At 40.1% G+C, this 18,474-nt stretch overlaps 1 protein-coding gene across 1 annotated transcript; it reads right to left on the bottom strand.

The window, feature by feature from the left end:
* Positions 1–2,221: 2,221 nt before the first annotated feature.
* On the bottom strand, positions 2,222–16,039 carry ssc4d (scavenger receptor cysteine rich family member with 4 domains). Its single transcript, XM_088012277.1, has 10 exons — positions 15,907–16,039; positions 12,902–12,934; positions 10,012–10,050; positions 9,353–9,655; positions 9,197–9,262; positions 7,069–7,383; positions 6,310–6,378; positions 5,826–5,900; positions 4,049–4,363; positions 2,222–2,893 (listed from the first exon to the last, which is right to left on the bottom strand). Exons 1-10 carry the CDS (start codon positions 16,037–16,039, stop codon positions 2,403–2,405), a joined length of 1,839 nt encoding a protein of 612 aa, XP_087868403.1. The 3' UTR covers positions 2,222–2,402.
* Between the last annotated feature and the right edge of the window lie 2,435 nt (positions 16,040–18,474).

Below are 18,474 nucleotides of genomic sequence, written 5' to 3'. Positions count from 1 at the left end.
GTAGATTTATGGTCTTAAAAAAATAGGAAAACTACACAATAATTTTCCTTCAACTTCACAATTATCCATCACTTTACATTAGTCTGAATTGTTTTTTTTTACCTGACAAAATCTAAAAATGTTCAAATTATATAAATACTTTTGCAAGGCTTTAGCTACCAGAAGTTGTACAGGACGTTGACGGGAAACTGATTCGTACAGATACAAAGTGTCCAAGCCTAAAAAAACTGTTTCAAGCTGGAGCCATCCAGGTGATTTGTACTCATGGCAGCCATAATGCGTTTAGAGGTAATGGGTCCTTCTACTTCAGAATCAGGTTCTGAAGTAGAAGGACCTGATTCTGGGGGCCGTTCCTGTTGGCAATTCTGACATGGAAATCTGAAATTGTAAACGCAGTTGGGAATGCACCTTGACGTATTGCAGTTTCACATTTATGACTTCAGAAGCTCTTTTTAGGTTTGGGGCGTTTTTCAGCTTCAAACTTAGAAATTCCAACTTCTGGGTAAAAACTACACAGACTATTAAAACACAGCAGTTAGACAGTGTAAGTGTCTGAATATGTTATAGCACAGCATTATTACGTCCCAGTTATTGTAAACTGGGAACCAAGCTGACTGGTAAAGTTCTGCTAATGTGACTCTTGACACAGTTCTTGTCCTGGCTTGAGATTACAGTACAGACTTTACTGCAACGTATATGATGCTTCATTTTAAACTTTGAAGCTCACTGCAGTTTTCTAAAATACAGCAGATGCATTTTTTTGCAGCTTGTGAAACAGTTACTACTATAAAATATTAATGATCAATTGTTACAAAAATGTTTACAGTTACTTTTGGATGCACTTAAAATATCCAGTTCACTTTACAGCGTTAAGTGTGGTTAAAACACACCACACTCACCGACAACTACAGCAGATAAAAGTAAAATCTGAAGATTTCAGCCTAAGATTTAGGTGAAATAAAATGTCTTTATTGTTTAAACTTTTCCACATTTTCCATGGATTTTTATGTGAAAGACCAGCATAGTTTGAGTGCAAAAAAAATAGACATGCTTTAAAAACTATATTTTCCACAAAAGTCTATAAGGAGTGACAACTGCACTGATGCCCTTAAATCAAAGTTCAACTGTTTGCCCTTAGAAGTCTCCTAGTTATTATGTAGTGTGTGTGATTTAATCTCAGTATAAATCCAGATGTTTTGTGAAGGGCTCAAATGTTTGTTGGAGAACATTAGTGGAAAAAAAAAAACCGCCATCAAGGAACAGAGCAGAGAGGACAGGAAGGAGGAAGTCTAACACAGGGTTAGGTTATAGATAAACATCCTAAACTTTGAAGACCTCAAGTAACCAATCGATAATCTAATTGATGATCAAATTACTGATACATGTGCAAATTTACCAAAAATGTCCATCATACAGACCAGGCAGGCCAGACGAGCAGAACGTTGATCAGAGAAGTAAAGGAGAGGAGCTGCAGAGATCCACGGGTTCAGCTTAGCAGCCTTTAGCAACTGGCAAGAAGACAGCCATTATGAAGAGAAAACTATTCAATTTTTTACAAGAACACAAGAAACTTGTTGTGTGGTGATGATGGCAGCATCATACTCTGAGATTTGTCCCCAGCGTGGACGAACCTTTGGACAACCACCCGTCATTGTCAGTTTACTTCTACTTTTTGTTGTTCCAACACCTGAAATGCTAGTAAAATAACAGAAGGTTGTGGTTGTAACCTGGTAATACAACCAAAGACGGTCTTCAACTGATTTGCTGGTAGAAGAACAGTCCTACTAGCAAACCACTGTAAAGTACAACTGGATAGATGGGAGTCCCTGTTCTCTGTCCATTTGATCAACAATGAACATGTGTGACGGGTGTTTGAAAGATTGACAAATAGACCAAATATACATACCAAAAAATAAGAACATTTTTTATTTTTGTTTTTTATATATATATATATATATATATATATAAATGATTATTAGTTACATTTATTTATGAGGGTGTGCAGAACACAAAGATTGCATATATACTTCATAAATTCACAAGACAAAGCGTTTTGTATTTTTCTGGTTTATAGCATACAGTACCAAGTCTTTCATTTGTACTTTTATCATACATTTGTCATATCTCTATTCTTCCTTCAATGTCTTCAACAGACTTATGGACTTACTTGAATACTTGGATCATATATAGTAAATATTAGCACAAAAAAACAGTTAAAAGCTTTGCTGAAATGTGTACATTTAGCTTCATATCATATATTTATAAAGTGCTTAATATTTATAACTTTACTGTGTATATTATATTATTGCATGGTGTACTCCTTCGACGACGTGAAAGTTGGTATTTACATAATGTGTACAAGTCCAAGCAGAGCTGGAGATGGGAGCGAGGTCACGCTGCGATCACGACAGGGAGCAGGTCACACCGGCGTCCTCGGAGTGATTGCAGTTGTGCACGTTCCAAGATATATGGGAGCACTGCTGCAGGGAGGCCTCCGTGCCGCTGCACTTCAGATTGTCCAGAAGGATCGTTCCTGTGCCAGGTCCAAAGTGAGCCTCGCCCCATGCATGCGTGGCTTCTCCACAGCCCACCAAACGACACACGACCCGGGCGTCGGGAAGGTCCCAGGCGTCGTCGCACACCGTGCCCCATGTCGAGTTTAGGTACAACTCCACTCGACCCTCGCACCGGTGCTGGCCGTCCACCAGCCTCAGAGCTCCTACGGTTCGATATAGACGATTCAGATTCGCCGCCGAAGCTGTAATCCATGCTAGTTTGAGGTACCTGAAGATGTACCTACCTTCTGCAGGCTTCGTGGTTGCTGGTGTTTGTTCAGTCACCCGGAAGTCTCGTGCGATCGGAATTAAAAACAAGGGGTCCAACTGTGGGGGAGCTGAAGAGAAAAGCAGAGAATGATTCTCTCACCCAGTGGACGTACACAGGAAATATCAAGTCACACATGCATTAGCAAGACGCTCTCCTCTAATTACTGCACAGATCAATAATGGAAAACTGTTTGCCTCTTGGGTTGCCTTTAACATTATGATGCAAAGATCCACTTGGATGAAGTAATTCCTCTGAAAAAAGATGTTTCTGTAATGAGTTTGATGCATGTATCCATTCAATTTGCTAGCTGAGAGAAGAGCCAGATTAAACGGCTGACTCTTTAAAAAAACAAAAATAGATTTTGTTTCAAATCGCATCAAATTTCTTTATATGGCACACAAAGTGCTGCACACAAAAACAAAAAGTAATCCCAATGTATTTAATATAAAACCAGGCGTGGGTGTCTGCACTTTCTCAAAAAGTTTTTTATTTGTGTGTCCAAAATGAATGCCTTAAATTTTAAGGCGTAAAACGTCAAATTAATTTAAAAACTGTAAGTTGACCTTAAATATGTCAATTCCAGATCTTAATTTTTTGTCATTATAGGACTATTTAATGTACTTTTGTTTTCCCCTCCTGGGAGGTTTTTGTCAGGCAAATGTCTGAGTCGCATCTTCATTGTTTTCTGTGACTCCAGACGGCATCTAGCTAGCTAGCTTTGTTTTTATCTCCATCATGGTTCACAGTTTTTACTATGCTTGATTGCAATGCAGCACGTTTCCCAAACCGTCCCCTATATTTATAGTTTTTCGGTCTTAAATTTAATTCAAGATGGCATTACCTTAAGAAATCTTAAATTGACCTGCTGAAAGCCGTAGATACCTTGCCAGGGATTGTTTAGCATGTTAAGAGCCTGTGTGCTTCTGATTTTTCTGTAAAGCAGCCATGTTTGGCCTGCAGACAGTCAGTGAGGCTGATTCGCCTTGACTCGTTCACTTTATTTTTTATTTTTAATGCTTTCTGTGCCGTCTCCTCCTCAGAGAACTACAGTCATGCAGCACAGGGGGACAGCTCAGCAAGGCGGGCAGAAATGATTGTGTAGATGGGGAAATATGCACTTTCAGTGGAAATTATCAGCTTTGGCGCTAATTTCACAACAAAGACAAAAAAAAGTCTCCAGATTTACCGTAACGTGATAGAAATCCCAAGAATGAGGTCTTACGTGCACAGATGACGCCAGCATCCTCGTGATGACCACAGTTGTGTTGACCCCAGCCCAGATGGAAGCACTGGGACAGGTCGGATTCTGTGCCGGTGCACTCCACGTTGTCCAGCAGGATGGGGCCTGAACCGTAGCCGAAGAAGGCCTGGGTCTTGGCTGCGATGGCCGGACCACATCCGAGCGCTCTGCACACCACGTTGGCGTTGGGCATGTCCCAGTCGTCGTCACACACCGTCCCCCAGATGGTTTTGTAGAGGACTTCCACGCGACCCTGGCAGCTGCTGTTGCCGTTCATCACACGGACGGTCGGTTTGCCTGGAGGCGGACAGACGGACAGACAGACGGGTGTGAGAACAGATCTGCGTAATTTTGGGAAAGTACTCACACCTGGGTCAGAGTTCAGAAAGGGCTTACTGGGGCAGCTACGCAGGGCTTCAATCTTTGGGTGGCTCCACAAATTTTTACATTTTTTTTTCTTAAATGCATGTTTTGCACACATTGTACTTTACAGAAGCATCATATGCCCATGTCTGGTGAGCTGTAATGATAATTTGTGATTTTTATGCCTATAAACAAATAATAATAGAAATGTGAAAATAATAAAGTTATGATAAATCTTTTGGGGGGCCCAAAACAGTTACTGGCCAAGTGACATATTAAGCCTACCAGGGGAACAACTACATACTTTCTGAGATGTAAGCGAACATGTCATCGGCGCCCCAATGACATAAACTTGTACAATTCATCTTTAATTAAAGTATCTATAATAATAAATGTACATATATGTGAATAAATTGCTGCCTCCAGGGAAATTAAAACCAATGAAACAAAAAACAGGGCAATATTTCATCATTTAACATATCAGTGAGCCAAAGAGCCACTTCTGTTGGTCAGAGTCTAGAACAGCCTGTGGGCTGCAGGTCTGAGGCTTTTTGTTAGCAAGTTTTCTATCATTTCTATCATTCTTATAGGAAACCAGCTCATTGCATCTCCATATCCATCTTGGGTAAATTACAAGCAACTGTAGCATAATGATAAAATGATCAATAATGATGTAATGTGAGATAGATAGATAGATAGATAGATAGATAGAGTTATATCTATATGTAGAGAGAGAGATTGATAGATATATAGATATCTTTATATAGAGAGATACATTTAGATAAAGATATCTATATATATATAATTTTCGATAGATGTAAATCTATATCTAAATTTATCTATAAAGCTATCTATACTGTATATATATATATATATATATATATATATATATATATATATGTTTTCGTTAGTGATAGGGCACCAAAACGAGTTCTAACCAATGGGCCCACATCCTTGTAAATCTGGCCCTGATCCACACCCTTCAATTTTTCAACAATCGTCATTTACACTCTTAAACTTTTTAACAAGTCAGATTAGATGAAGAACATCTGCAAAGAGCAGTTTTCTTGTCTTTCCCCAGTTTCCTTCTTTGACATTGGTCTGGATTTTGACTGGGACATTCTATTAGATGAATGTACTCCATCCCTCTCCCCATCAACTCTGTCCAGTTTCTCTTTTTCTGTCCTCCTGTCCTCACAGCGTGATGCAGCCACTACCATGTCATACAGTGACATCACCCTCAAAACATTTGTAAACCACCTATCATTTTCCTTCCAGTTCACAATTATGTACTACTATATGATGTATCATAGGCTATAGATCCAATAAAATGACCTGCAGGTTTTACAATACAAACTTATGATGTTTAGACAATGAACATAAAATGGAAAACTACCTTTGGTTTGGGTAGTCGTGGTTACAGTTGTTGTTGTAGTTGTTGTAGGCTTCGTAGTTGAAATTCTCTCTGTGACTGAAGGAAAGACAGGAAAAAAACTTATTCAGGATCAGTATATTCATTCTTTTATTTTTCTCTGTTTTACGTTTTTGTTTTTTGCTTACTAATGATCCTAATCCAGTGAAACTACTCTGAAATTTTAATGGTTGGAAGATAGCAGCTGGCTTAACTCGCTTACAAACTTATTCTATATTTCATATTTAGTTTAAATAATGGTTAATAATCATTAGTCTGAATTGAAACATATAAATATATGGATTCATGCTATTACATTTACGGTCAGATGTGTAAGAGTGAACTCTTGTGAGTCGAGAGAGAGACATTTGTATAAATCCGCACCTCTCGCCATGATTTGCGTTTAAAGTCAAGAGGGACAAATGGCTCCCTCTGGTGGTGGTTTATTAACAGTTCATGTTATATTTACCTGTGGTGCCTGTTGTTTCCAAGAGGATTCTTCGGACTTCTGTAACTGCTGGCGGAACCGTAGTTGATCCTGGAATATGTAGACAACAAAGACGTAATTACTTTACAGACAGAATTACACAAAGTATTTACTGAACTATAAATAACAAGAGAAATATTTTTGTGTTTGGATTCAACTACAATACCGGTGTACAACTAACGGTTATTTTAGTAATCGATTATTTTACTTTTAATTTTAACATCAGTGTGTCTGACTATTTTTTGGATTAACTAATTAATAAAAGATGCATAATGAGGTATTTTTTTTATTTTTTTTCCTTTTTACAGAATTTTAACCAGATGAAGCTACAACTGGGTAACATATTTACAGGCAGTTCTTTTAATGCAAAATTAATATATATGTCTTTGTACAGTCATGTTGTCCTTTCTGAAAATGGCCCTTTTTTAGGTCTATATACTCCAGTTAACAAGTAATCGATTACTAAATCAGCTGACGATTATTTCAGCTACCAGTTAATCATGATAAATCTGATTAATCATCTCAGCCCTCAATGGAAGCACAACATTTAAGATTAGAATATTACATCAGACCAATAAAAACATTTCAAAGGCAGAAATGTGGGCTTAATAAAAAGTTGATACCTACTTATGGTTGCTGTTTTCAAAGGTAATTTATAATCTGACAAAAGTCTCACTGGAGAGCATTACCCAGCACTGATCTGAATAACTTTACTGTCCAACATAACTTAGAGCATCGTACCAGTGCAGGTGACCCCGGCGTCCTCATGGTGTCCACAGTTGTGCTTTCCCCAGCCCAGGCTCTTGCACCTCATCAGCTCCTGTTCGTTGCCGTAGCAGTTGACGTTGTCGAGGAGAATGAGCCCGGTGCCGTAGCCGAAGTAGGAGTTGGTGTGGGCAGAGACCGCACTGCCGCAGCCTAGCTGCTGGCACACCACCATGGCGTTGCGGAGCCCCCAGTCGTCGTCGCACACCGTCCCCCAGCTTCCTTGGTAGTAGATCTCGACCCGACCCTGGCAGGAGTTCATGCCATTCACCAAGCGGACAGTGCCATCGCCTAAAACCAAGAGAACGACGGAGGAAACCATAAAGAGTAATGTCGCTAACTGAACATTTTACTCTATGCTAGAGCGACTGAAGCGCCAAACTGATAGATTTTGTGTCTGAAAGCTTAGAAGATGACTCTAAGATACTGGTACAAAAAAAACTGAGACAAAACACACTCAGGGCAGAACGGAAGAAGAAGAAAAAAACCTCAGCATCTACTGTTGCACCAAACTTTAACTTTATCACCTTACGTTTCTTCCCAGACAAAACAGAGAGACAATAGACATACTCATGTGTAGCAAGTGCCATAAATCTGGAAGACCTCCTTACTCTTGCTTTCATGATGGCCACCAGAGGATTAGCTAACTACGTCATATGATCAATTGTACACCGAATTTGACTCAGCCCTGCTTTTCCGTGATCCTCTTGGGAATGAATGTAAAAAAGAAAACAACACGGCCAGTACAACAAAGGCAAACCCGGCGAACAATAAGAAGGATCTGAAACTGAAGAGACAGGTGTGTTGTGAAGCGTCCACGAGGAAGTCCAAAGGGATACAGTGCACCAAATCCCCAAAGCCTTTTGATGTTGTCTAAATGTGTCCAAATCCAGTGACTGATACTTCTCTAAAATGTCTAGCTTTTATTGTGAAGAAATGTGATGAGTTAGCGGCGAATGCCTTTTGTGTCAACAAGACCACGTTTATGGTCTATTGAAACCTGATTCTGCATTTTAAAAACAAACATCCAAATAGCAGGTGGCATTTTTATTTTATTATTATTGTTGTTTTTATTCCAGAGCACAAAACTCAAATTAATCAGGCTCATAAGTCAAACCAGTAAATGAAAACCCATGTAATATTTACACGGGTTTCTAAATCTTATACAGCTAAAGATCTGGATAGTGTTGTATGCATTCATGTTCAGCTGCCTTTACTCTGATACTCCTAAATAAAATCCAATGCAACCAACTCCATTCAGTAGTCACCTAATCTTTAAATGCAGCCTATAATTTAATCTGTGTAAACATAGCTGTTAGAAACACTGATGAACAAACAGTATTATGTGGACTAAGGAAACCAACAACTTGCCAAGACTTAAAGAGTCTCTCCAACCAAGCTGGCTGAACTCAAGGCAGTTCTCAAAGAAAAAAAGGGCAAAAGATTCAAGCTGACCAAAGCAGATGGAGGAAGATGCTTGCAGACTTACAGATGTAAATGGCACAAAAGGTACTACTGGTCTATAGCCAATACACTTAGGTTTGTAGTTTGGTATGAAGCTTTTTATTTATAAAGTGCTACTGTGATCCATCTGTCCTTAACTTTATGCTAACCTGTGGATGTCTTAATACCCACATGCTCAGATTTGTGCAGTGAGAATTAAATCCAGGTACAGTTTGTTTCATCAGAAGCTGATGCTTTGACCTGAAGCAACAGATGGCCTTTTGTCCGCACAAAATCACTAAAAAGGTTTGAAACAAAATGGATCTGTCAGCATATCTGGCTGCAAGAAACTGATCAATATCAATACATTTTCAAAGTGGCCATCTGATGAAGAAAGTCGAAAATCAGACGGGAAACACAAGTTATTGTCCTGTCAGCTTTTAGACGGGAGTAGATGTTGCATATTCTAATTTTTGCCTACAGTGGCCAGGACAGGCGACATTCAGCTAGCATAGCCACGTTTTTCAGAATAAAGTTGAATTAAAATTCTCTGGAGCCGTTTCAACCATTTTTATGAATTTTCATTTTAGGAATTCACACTTTGTACATTTATGTCCAGCAGCAGACCAATCTCAATTTTATCAGAGCAGATGATTCTTACGTAATCCAGACTTGACCGTGGGTGTTGTGGGCTCTGCAAACCCTCTTGCCCCCAAGAGCACAGGTTCTAAAAAAAAAAAAAAAAACAAGGCAGCATTTTTAATAACTTCTTATGTAATTTATTATTTGTTTAAAAAGCGGTTTGAACAAGTTTTACCTCTACAGGTAACTCCCACATCCTCATAGTGGTAACAGTTGTGGACGCCCCAGCCCAGGCTGCGACACTGACTCAGGTCTGCCTCGTTTCCCCGGCAGTCCACGTTATCCAGCGCGATGAGTCCCGTGCCTTGTCCGAACTGAGAGCTGCTGCCCACGGCGACGGCCACCCCGCATCCCATCTGCCGGCACACGATGTTGGCGTCCACCATGTCCCAGTCGTCGTCGCACACCGTGCCCCACGAGCCGTTGTAGAGCACCTCGACTCTGCCCTCGCACCTGGTGCGTCCATTCACCAGTTGGACTTTGAAGAGACGGCACATGCTTTCAGTTGGTTGTGTCCAAAGACATTGCTCTCTCTCTATTGTTAAAGGTAAGGAGGAGACTCGCGACTGCTTGAGAACATGTGCGTACAGACGAAATGTCCCTGCGCAATTAAGGGAAACGGTAAACCAGTAAGGGGAGTAGTAAATAAGTTAGGGATTAGGAGAATGGAGAGCTGGGAAAATGAGCTTGTTTAAGCCCCAAGCACTGCTCTATTTGCTGTACTCTGCTTTGCTGGCACTCAGTCAGAAAGTCACCGATACACTGCCGTGGTAGGAATTGAATGTTTTCGCACTGCATTTTCCCCCCCCCTTATGGCAGTAACTTCACACTCACCTTGGTACTGCATCCTCTCGAAGGTTTGCATCGTGTTGCCTGAAACAAAAAGTCAGAGGGTATCTTGAGTTGTTTGTTGATGGGTGGCTATTGGCCTTCCATAGGTAATGTCCTCTTTATCTACTGTATCTGATTTCCTGTAACGCTAGACACGGACCAAGACCACAGCAGAAAGCCTGTTCAGAACGAGCCCTGAAGATTAAATATGTCGCGCTGATCCTTTATAGGGTTTTCTTCTTACTTTGTTTCTAATATTTTTCTTTGAAACTGTTGAAATGTGTTTTAGGTTTTGTGTGTTTTAAGGTATTTTGTGATACCTTTTTTTTTGTAACGTTTGTAATAGTGTGATTTTATTGTAATGTTTGTGGCGTGGACCCCAGGAAGAATAGCCTCTACTATCGTAAAGACTAATGGAGTCTTGACTGAAGTTCAGTCTGGAACACTCTAGCCGCACCTGCCTCATCAATCAGCGCCCGCCTCTCTGCAACCTGGACCTATCGGCGCGGACCAAGCCTCGCTCCAGCCAATCATCGTTTGGGCTTCAGTTCAAAAGGACCTTCACCCATAGCCTCCTCTGCTCACCAGCTGCGATCAACCCACCTCCACTCCATCTCCACCTTCAGCTCCCGGCTCTCAGGCCTCATCTTCCTCCGACCGCCGCCACCAGTACAGCCCCCGGGGGGGTCTACATTCCTATGCTGCATCAGGAATGTTCATCGAGCTCATCGAAGTCCAGCTCCATGTCCCCGGCCGGGGCCTGAACGCCAAAGGACTTTTTATTTTCATGTTCATTTTGTCATTAAACTCTTTTAATCGCCTTCTTTCTCCATCTGAGTCTCTCCAGATTGAAATGAGGATCTTTAATAAAACTAAACTGGCATGGAAAAAATGCTAAGTCGGCAATTTCCTCCATAAAACGAGGAATGTTTGCTATAGTGCCACCAAGAGTCTGACATTTTTATTTTATTCTCCCTACCATCAAATCTGTACAAGTATATATGTGTATATATAAAAGTAACAAAATCATCCATCTTCTCATCAAATCTGATGAATCATCCCTACAGCATGATGCTGCCACCACCATGTTCCACTGTTGCATGGTGTGTCTTTGAAGTTTCATGACTTTGTCTAAAGGAGATTTGAATACTTTTGCAGTAACCTGCAGATAGGTTTTACCTAAACACTGAAACAAATAATGTAGACTTTCTAAATTTAAGGAAATGCCTAATTTTAACATTTTATTGATATTTTCAAATGTTCCTACACATTTTAGGAAGATAAATAAATATTGCAGATATTCGGGAGTTTGGATGCTTCCTGGTACTGTTCCATATTATTAATTATTGATAATATGGTTTCTTCAGCCACATTTCTGAGGCTTTGGACTCCCAAAGCCTCAGAAATGTGACCTTTTCCATACTGATGGATGTCAGTGTCCTTGTTTCTGATCTGTTCCTGAATTTCTTTTTTGTTTTTTGATAATTTAACCAGAAAATTATGGTCACAATTAAGTAATTTATTATGATATTTTTTAAACTGCCAGGTTGCTTGGTTGGAATAATGACATCAACATAAAAAAAAATTAATTTGCAAAGGCTACCCTTTTCTGCTAATAAAATTGGCTTGTTATAAAATATTTAGATGCATCAAAAAATAAATAAAAATAGAAGTGACAAGCAGGTACACAGTCTAGTTCCAGTCTTTCCTGTGGAAAGCAAATTAATTGTATAAATAACTTTAAAATTAAAATCCTTTGTAAAATTTTAATTAGGCAGTTCTCTTTTATGAGTTTTCCTACATGAACACTCAAATCTCGAATAAACTCTCACATGTACTTTAGCTGCTTATAATACCACACACTTGGGTCATGTTTTTCACATCCTCATCGTCATTTTTTAAATGAAAACAGTCAAAGTTGTTCTGGTTTTCAATACATTTCCCTTCAGTCCACTGACTAATGGAGTCCAGGGTAAGTCTGCGCTGTACGGCATAAAGATATTTTTAAATTGACAAAGTAGTGAATAAGATCACATTACAAGTTTAACTGATTTCAACAGATGAAAATGAAGAGCAGTTTTATTTTAGCTGACGCTTAGAACTAAAACCACTGAAAGCTGTTTTTTTCTACACATTTTTTCACAAAAGAGCGGTGTTCTTCTCTTTTCTATGATTTGCGGTGTTCTGGAGCATTAATTTAAAGCTCATGTTCCATAAAACCAAGAAAACTGCTCATGGAAAGTATGCCAAACAAATATTATGTTTATGTTTTTGTTTGTGTGAGCTGAAAAACCACATGAAGCCCCAGAAATGATGTTTACTAAACTTTTTCCCCTTTTTTTCTCCTTTTTTTTTTTTTTTTCTTTTGCTGTGAACAAGCAGATGGCATGAGGCCTTTGGACCTGAAAACTTTGTAATGGTCAGCAGAGGGCGACACCTCAGGTTCCAAAAACTATAATCCTTTCAACTCTTCACTCTTCTAACTCTTCACCCTAACCATGCATCCTAAATACAAGCCTTTATACAAGTAACTTTAAAAAAAAATGACAAAGATGTTCTTATTCACTTGGTTCAAGTGCATTTAAAAGTGCTGTTTCTTAACTCGGATGGAGGACACTCCACTGACTGCTGATTAGTATCTCAGATTCCAACACCTTTACAAAGACATCAGGATGACCTTTGTGTGACAACCACTTCTTATGTAGGTCAATTCCCAACCTCCTTTATTTGTTTGTGACACAAAGGCATGAGCAATGTGCTAATACGGCTAAGCAGAAGCTTTCATGGTGTCACATGCTGGTTACTCTTCACCTCTTGTATTCTTTCTTGTATGAGATTTTGAATTCTGCGCATTGTGAAAAAAGAAAGAAATTAATAACTGAATGTTACTTACTGCTTAGAGTTCGTTTGTTTAGCTTCATGCCTCCTGGAAATACAAAGCAGAAAAACAAAGTCAGCAAGGCTCACATCTATAGACTCTGCAATAGGATAAAACCAGACGGCGCAGATGTTGGCGCATGTAAACAAATTGTTTTTCCCCTGCATGGGTTGTTTCACAGAGTGACATTGATCGTGTCTCCCTTTTGAAACGGCTGCAGGGCTTTGGCCAGGTCTGAGAGGAAAGCAGGGGGCAGACAGTACCCACAGACACAAAGGCTCCCATCTACAGGGAGTTCGCCCGTAAGTACAACCGGTCCTGAAGCGTTATCAGGGACTCCGCCGTGTGTTTTCGGCCTAAATTCACAAATAATCAGCTCACATGTCCCATTCATTTTCAGTTTTTGGCCTTGATTCTTGGAACCAACTTTTTTTATTATTATGCAGTGGTTTTATGTTGTAGTAGACAAAACATTTTTTATTTAGCGTGGTCGTCAATTCTCTAACTTTACACTAAAAAAGAGACGGTGTAGCTGAAATGTTACCTCTATGTTTAAACCAGACTGTAGATTTGGAAGTGTATATAATCTACTTTTTTTTTCCAATTTGAAGTTATTAATGGCAAATTAAAATAAATTTGAAAAACTTAATTTATTCAGTGAATTGTGGCAGTTTTTGTTTTCCATAGTTTTTATCATTTTTGGCCTGTGGGCAGTGATCATTCCTGTCATTTATTTATTTTCTTTAATTATTTTTTTATTATTTTTTATTATTAGTTTTTTATGGTTCACCACTTTAATTTATCTGTAGCTGATTCCCGAGTTTGTTGGTCCCCCTTGCCCTTTGAAAACATTCTGCTTATTAGGTTTTATGTTAAAAATAGTGATAATAAAATATGTTGTAATTTACAAGGATATATATTCCTAAGATTTGACAGCAAACAAAGTTTAAAACATGAGTTCTGCTCATATTTTCCAAATAATCTCAGCTGAAGCTGACATGGTACTGAGTTGCCTGGGTAATTTCATATCTAAAAATTATAATTAACTTTAGATTTAATTCATCTTTATTATGATTGTTGATATACTTATTATGCTTAGGCTCAAGTGAATTATGGTCTGTTTTGATGAATATAGTGTAAAACAATATTCATTTAGGACTCTGTACCAAGACACGTGCGTCGTCAAGGCAACCATCACTAACAGAGACATGAGTCTCACTTCAAAAGAAATCTTAAATATCCGTCCAGTTATTTCCTGTAGAAACATCCTCCAAGACCCAGGAAGGATAAGTGGTAAACTGCTCCCTCTACAGGTAGTTAAAAGTATTGCATGAGTAATTAACATGAATTCAGAGAAGCTGATTTTCTTGCCAACAGATCAAATTTAATGGAATTGGTTATCACAATCAAATGTTAATACACATGCATATGGTGTTGGGGAAATGTTAAAATTGCTTCTGTTTGTGCTTTTTCTTTTTCTTTTTTTTTTAAATCACACACATTTCAAATAGTCAGATTTTAATATCAGACATCGATCACCAAGGATAATCTTCCCACACACGTCTGGCAGTTTCGTGAAAAGAAATCAGCCCTTCATAGCTATCTGCGCCGCCCTTGGACTAACAACTCTTCTTTGAAGAACCGTTTTAGCCGGCCACATCGCAGGGCTTCGGAGATGAATAGACTGTTTAACGTCACGACAGCTTCTCTGTCGGACGAAAGCAAGACTTTGACAAGGCTGCTTGAAAACATCCATTTAGTTTTGTTGAGGTTTTTGATCCATTTCAGAGTGGACTGACAAAACTGGACGCTAGTTTTGCCAAGTTTCTTTTCTTACTGTTAAGTTTCTGATTTAACATTGACTGTTGTATTGAGTTGTGGAGAGTCATCAGTGACCTTTTAGAGTAATTTTGTTAGGCAGACCTCTCCTAAGAGACTTAACAACTTTTCCTTGATTTCACCATTTGTGAATATTGTCTCTCACTAAGGCTATCAAATAAAATATTTTTGAAAGTCTTTACAAACAGATTAACTTTAATGACCTTAGCCCTATCCTCTGTTTGGTTTGTGATCTACGCATATTCATTAGTTTGCCATCAAACTAAGGTCCCGACACCAACACTACGACCCTGATGCGACTTGGTAGTTTCACATGGTTGCCAGTATACATTGGAATTGCAGAGCAAATGTGACATAGGGATATTGTACAGAGTGAAGACACCTGCAGAACCAACATAAGTCCACATTGTGCACAAAGCAAGGCACCGTACAATTTTCCAGTGACGAACTTAGAGATATGTTGTTCTGCAGAATCTGATGTGTAATTGCATGTAAAGGATGGTGTATGTGAGAACTGCACCTATATGCAAAGCATTAGCAGGATTTAAAACAATGGAAGAGCATTGAAACATAGAACCCAGCCTCTTTGGGGATTTCACTTTGGGGAAACCCCCCGCATGTCTTGCTCAAGTGAATTCAGTGAGCTGTAAGCCACGCCCATTTGGTTCTGGAAACTCGACTGGATTCTGTGAAAGCACACAGGGTTGTTGATCTCAGCGGATAGTCTGACTGGTGAAATTCAGTTTTAATAAAACTTCCGCTTGGTCTGGATAGCTTTAATCTTTTATTAAATTAACTCATTATTGATCATGTGAACAATTAAACGTGATAAAACGGCAATAACAGATGAAATCGGTAATGGGGGGGAATATTTTTCACAGCACTGCAGGCAAACAACACATGAAAAGAGGAGAGATTTGCTTTTTTTGTGTTGACTCTTTAAATCTTCACCACAGTGAATCATTTAGAAAAGAATGTTCTCTGAAAACGTCTTTTCCATTTTAAAGATTTCATAAGACACCTGTGACGTTTAAATCAAAATACAAATGTTCAAGTTGTACTATACTTTACCATATTGCTACCTCTATTACATATCATGTTGGTACATATTTAAGTAGCTTTAGGTCTGCCAGTTATTTTTAGATAAACCCCGAGTACCCCAGGCCCCCCACCAGACCTACCTAGTCTCAGCACGCCGAGCGGCACCAACACAAAGGAAGCCAGCAGGGACACCAGGAGCCAAACGGCCGGGTTCCAGCACCTGCACTCGCTCTCCGCCCCACGCTGGCCTCGCATGGCTGTCTGACTCACCATCTGGCTGCAACACACACAGTTACAGACTCTCAGTTTACTCTCATCAGGGGCACCCAGAGTCCAGAGCTGCATGCGTTCCAGACTCGCAACAGCCTCCAGCGTGGCAGACACTTTTCTACAACTGAAAAACAATCAGTATTTATTGTCCTGGTTTGGAGTGGTCTGATTATAGTATTGGATTGTTTTATCTGGCACGGCCTGCGGCTGTTGTCACTGTGATGTAGCGGGGTTTGGATGGTCGTTTCAGTCCGCTCGAAGAGATGCCATTTCCAGAGATCACTTTATGAACATTAAAAGATCTCTGAGTGCATCTCTACAGCCACCAGCTTCTGATCCAATCAGGACTAACGTGCACAAAATGGCCACCCTCAAACCCAGATTTGGAGGGAGAGTTGCACTGACCAATGGGGTTGGGGGTTGGAGGGGAAGAGGTTTGGGGTTTTGAGCAACACCAGCAGCTGGAGAAGGCTTGTGTTACAATCAGAGGCCGATACCTTTGTCCATGTTTTCCAGGGGATTTTCCTTCGGAAAGGGAATGTCAGGATTCATAGGGATCACTCAGTAATCAGTCAGATAGTAACATCAGCGACTTCCTCAGAACGTCAAGAGGATGCTCTAAAGTTGGGTGCAGCGGTCTGATAATCCAACGGGGGAAAAAATTATATATCTGATACACATTTTCAACTGATCTACTATGGAGTGCAACACACTTTATTGATTAGGTTTGAACCATCAATTATTGCCGTCTGATGTACATCCACTGTTTGTGCCAAAGCTAACACCTGCGGACACTTTAAAACCCAAACATCTGAGCGACCTTTGAGAACAGCCGCAAGAGACACGCTGTAATTCACAAAAACTCAGCGCCCTGCCCTGGCTTGTTTGTTTCTCCGCTCGTGCAGAATTCCCCCTGACCTTATCCAGGAATGCGTATTAGGGGATGATGAAGGGAGAATTTGATATTGGCCCCTTGAGATAGTGGACATTCCGGGCCTAGGTAGCACACAAAGACATTTCTGCTTTCTGTGGTCCCCCATCGTCGGGCATAAACGCTGCTTCCTGCAATCTGTCACTAGAATCCTCCGAAACGCTTAGGCCCGCGATGACACCGCGGGGGCGCCTCTCGTCTCGGAAAGCAGGAAGAAGCGAGGAGGATGTTAAAATATTCTGCCACTGCACTTTTTGCTTATCTTCAGCCTGTGGAAGCAGCGTCTGTAGAAAGGAGCTGCTGCAAAAGGACTGCAAACAGCTTTCACCCAGGTTCATCCAGTGTGTAACTGTCTCAAAACATGAGGTTCAGAAGCCCAAAGGCAACACAGTCAAAGGCATCGAACGTCCAATCGGGAGGTGGGGGATTTTAACACCACCGCGGCGCTCGAGAACCGAGGCTGCCTCCCTTGGAAACTGTACGAGCGCACCACTCGAAACTCTGGGACAAATGGTTCAGTTATGAGGGATGAAAAACAATCTTGTCCCCAATGTTATGTTTTTCAATACTCCATTCATGGTGGGATGTAGCGCAGATCCGCTGGGGAATAATGTTGCCTTTTGTGTTGGCTCTGCTTCCCCTCCCTTCTCACTTCCCTGCACTGAGAAATAGCTGAAAGATCTCGGCCCCACAAAAATACCCCCTAATGTCTGAGATAGACCGACGAACAACAACGCCAGCCACCGTTAACGGGAAGAATCTCCTCTTTTATTTTGAGCAGAAAATCAGTGCCTTTGGCAGCGCATCAAGCAACTGGGTTTCTGACATCCTTCATAATCTCTTCTTTTTGTCAAAAAATAAGTAAATAAATAAAAAGAAATCAGAATTTGAACAGCTGTTTAAAGAGCATGTTAGACTGTGTCACTCCAGGTCGGCTTTTTCACTTTATGACAAATAAGTTTAGTGTAGAAAATGCAGTTCCAGAAATATGACTCATGAGCAAAATTTCATTGTATTACATTCAAGTTACAAAAACAATACATACCTGTTGTAAAAGTATTAATCTTGACCCGAAATAATAAATAGAAAAATAAAGAAGATTAAAATAGGTTTCTTCTCCTCAACAAAATCAAAAGGGCTGAACCAGCAGGAAGTTTTTTTAAATCCACAAATCCCACAGAAAATATTAAAAACTACAAACACAAGAGAGAACTCCAGTATCCAGCACTACGTGTTTTAGGTCTTTCATCTCCTTAGGGCTGCATGACTATAAGTACCTGGCTTCAGTGACAGGGATTACGTAAAACAATAAATACCACAGCATTGTATGTTAATATCCTAACGCCCTGTACCTGTCTAAGCTTAAAAGAAGCAGGAGGAGCGTGAAAGACACAAAGACAATGTAAGCTAACCCTTTACTGGTATCCCAGCATCTCCAGTTTCAGGTGGAGCTCTCAGGAGGTGCGGTCCAGCTCATCCCTGCACACAGTCGCCGACAGAGAGGCAA

The sequence above is a fragment of the Poecilia mexicana genome, unplaced genomic scaffold, assembly GCF_051168715.1.
Source record: "Poecilia mexicana isolate PSO_F unplaced genomic scaffold, ASM5116871v1 scaffold_14, whole genome shotgun sequence".
NCBI classification, from domain to species: Eukaryota; Metazoa; Chordata; class Actinopteri; order Cyprinodontiformes; family Poeciliidae; genus Poecilia; species Poecilia mexicana.
This window is presented reverse-complemented; position numbering and strand designations above follow the sequence as displayed.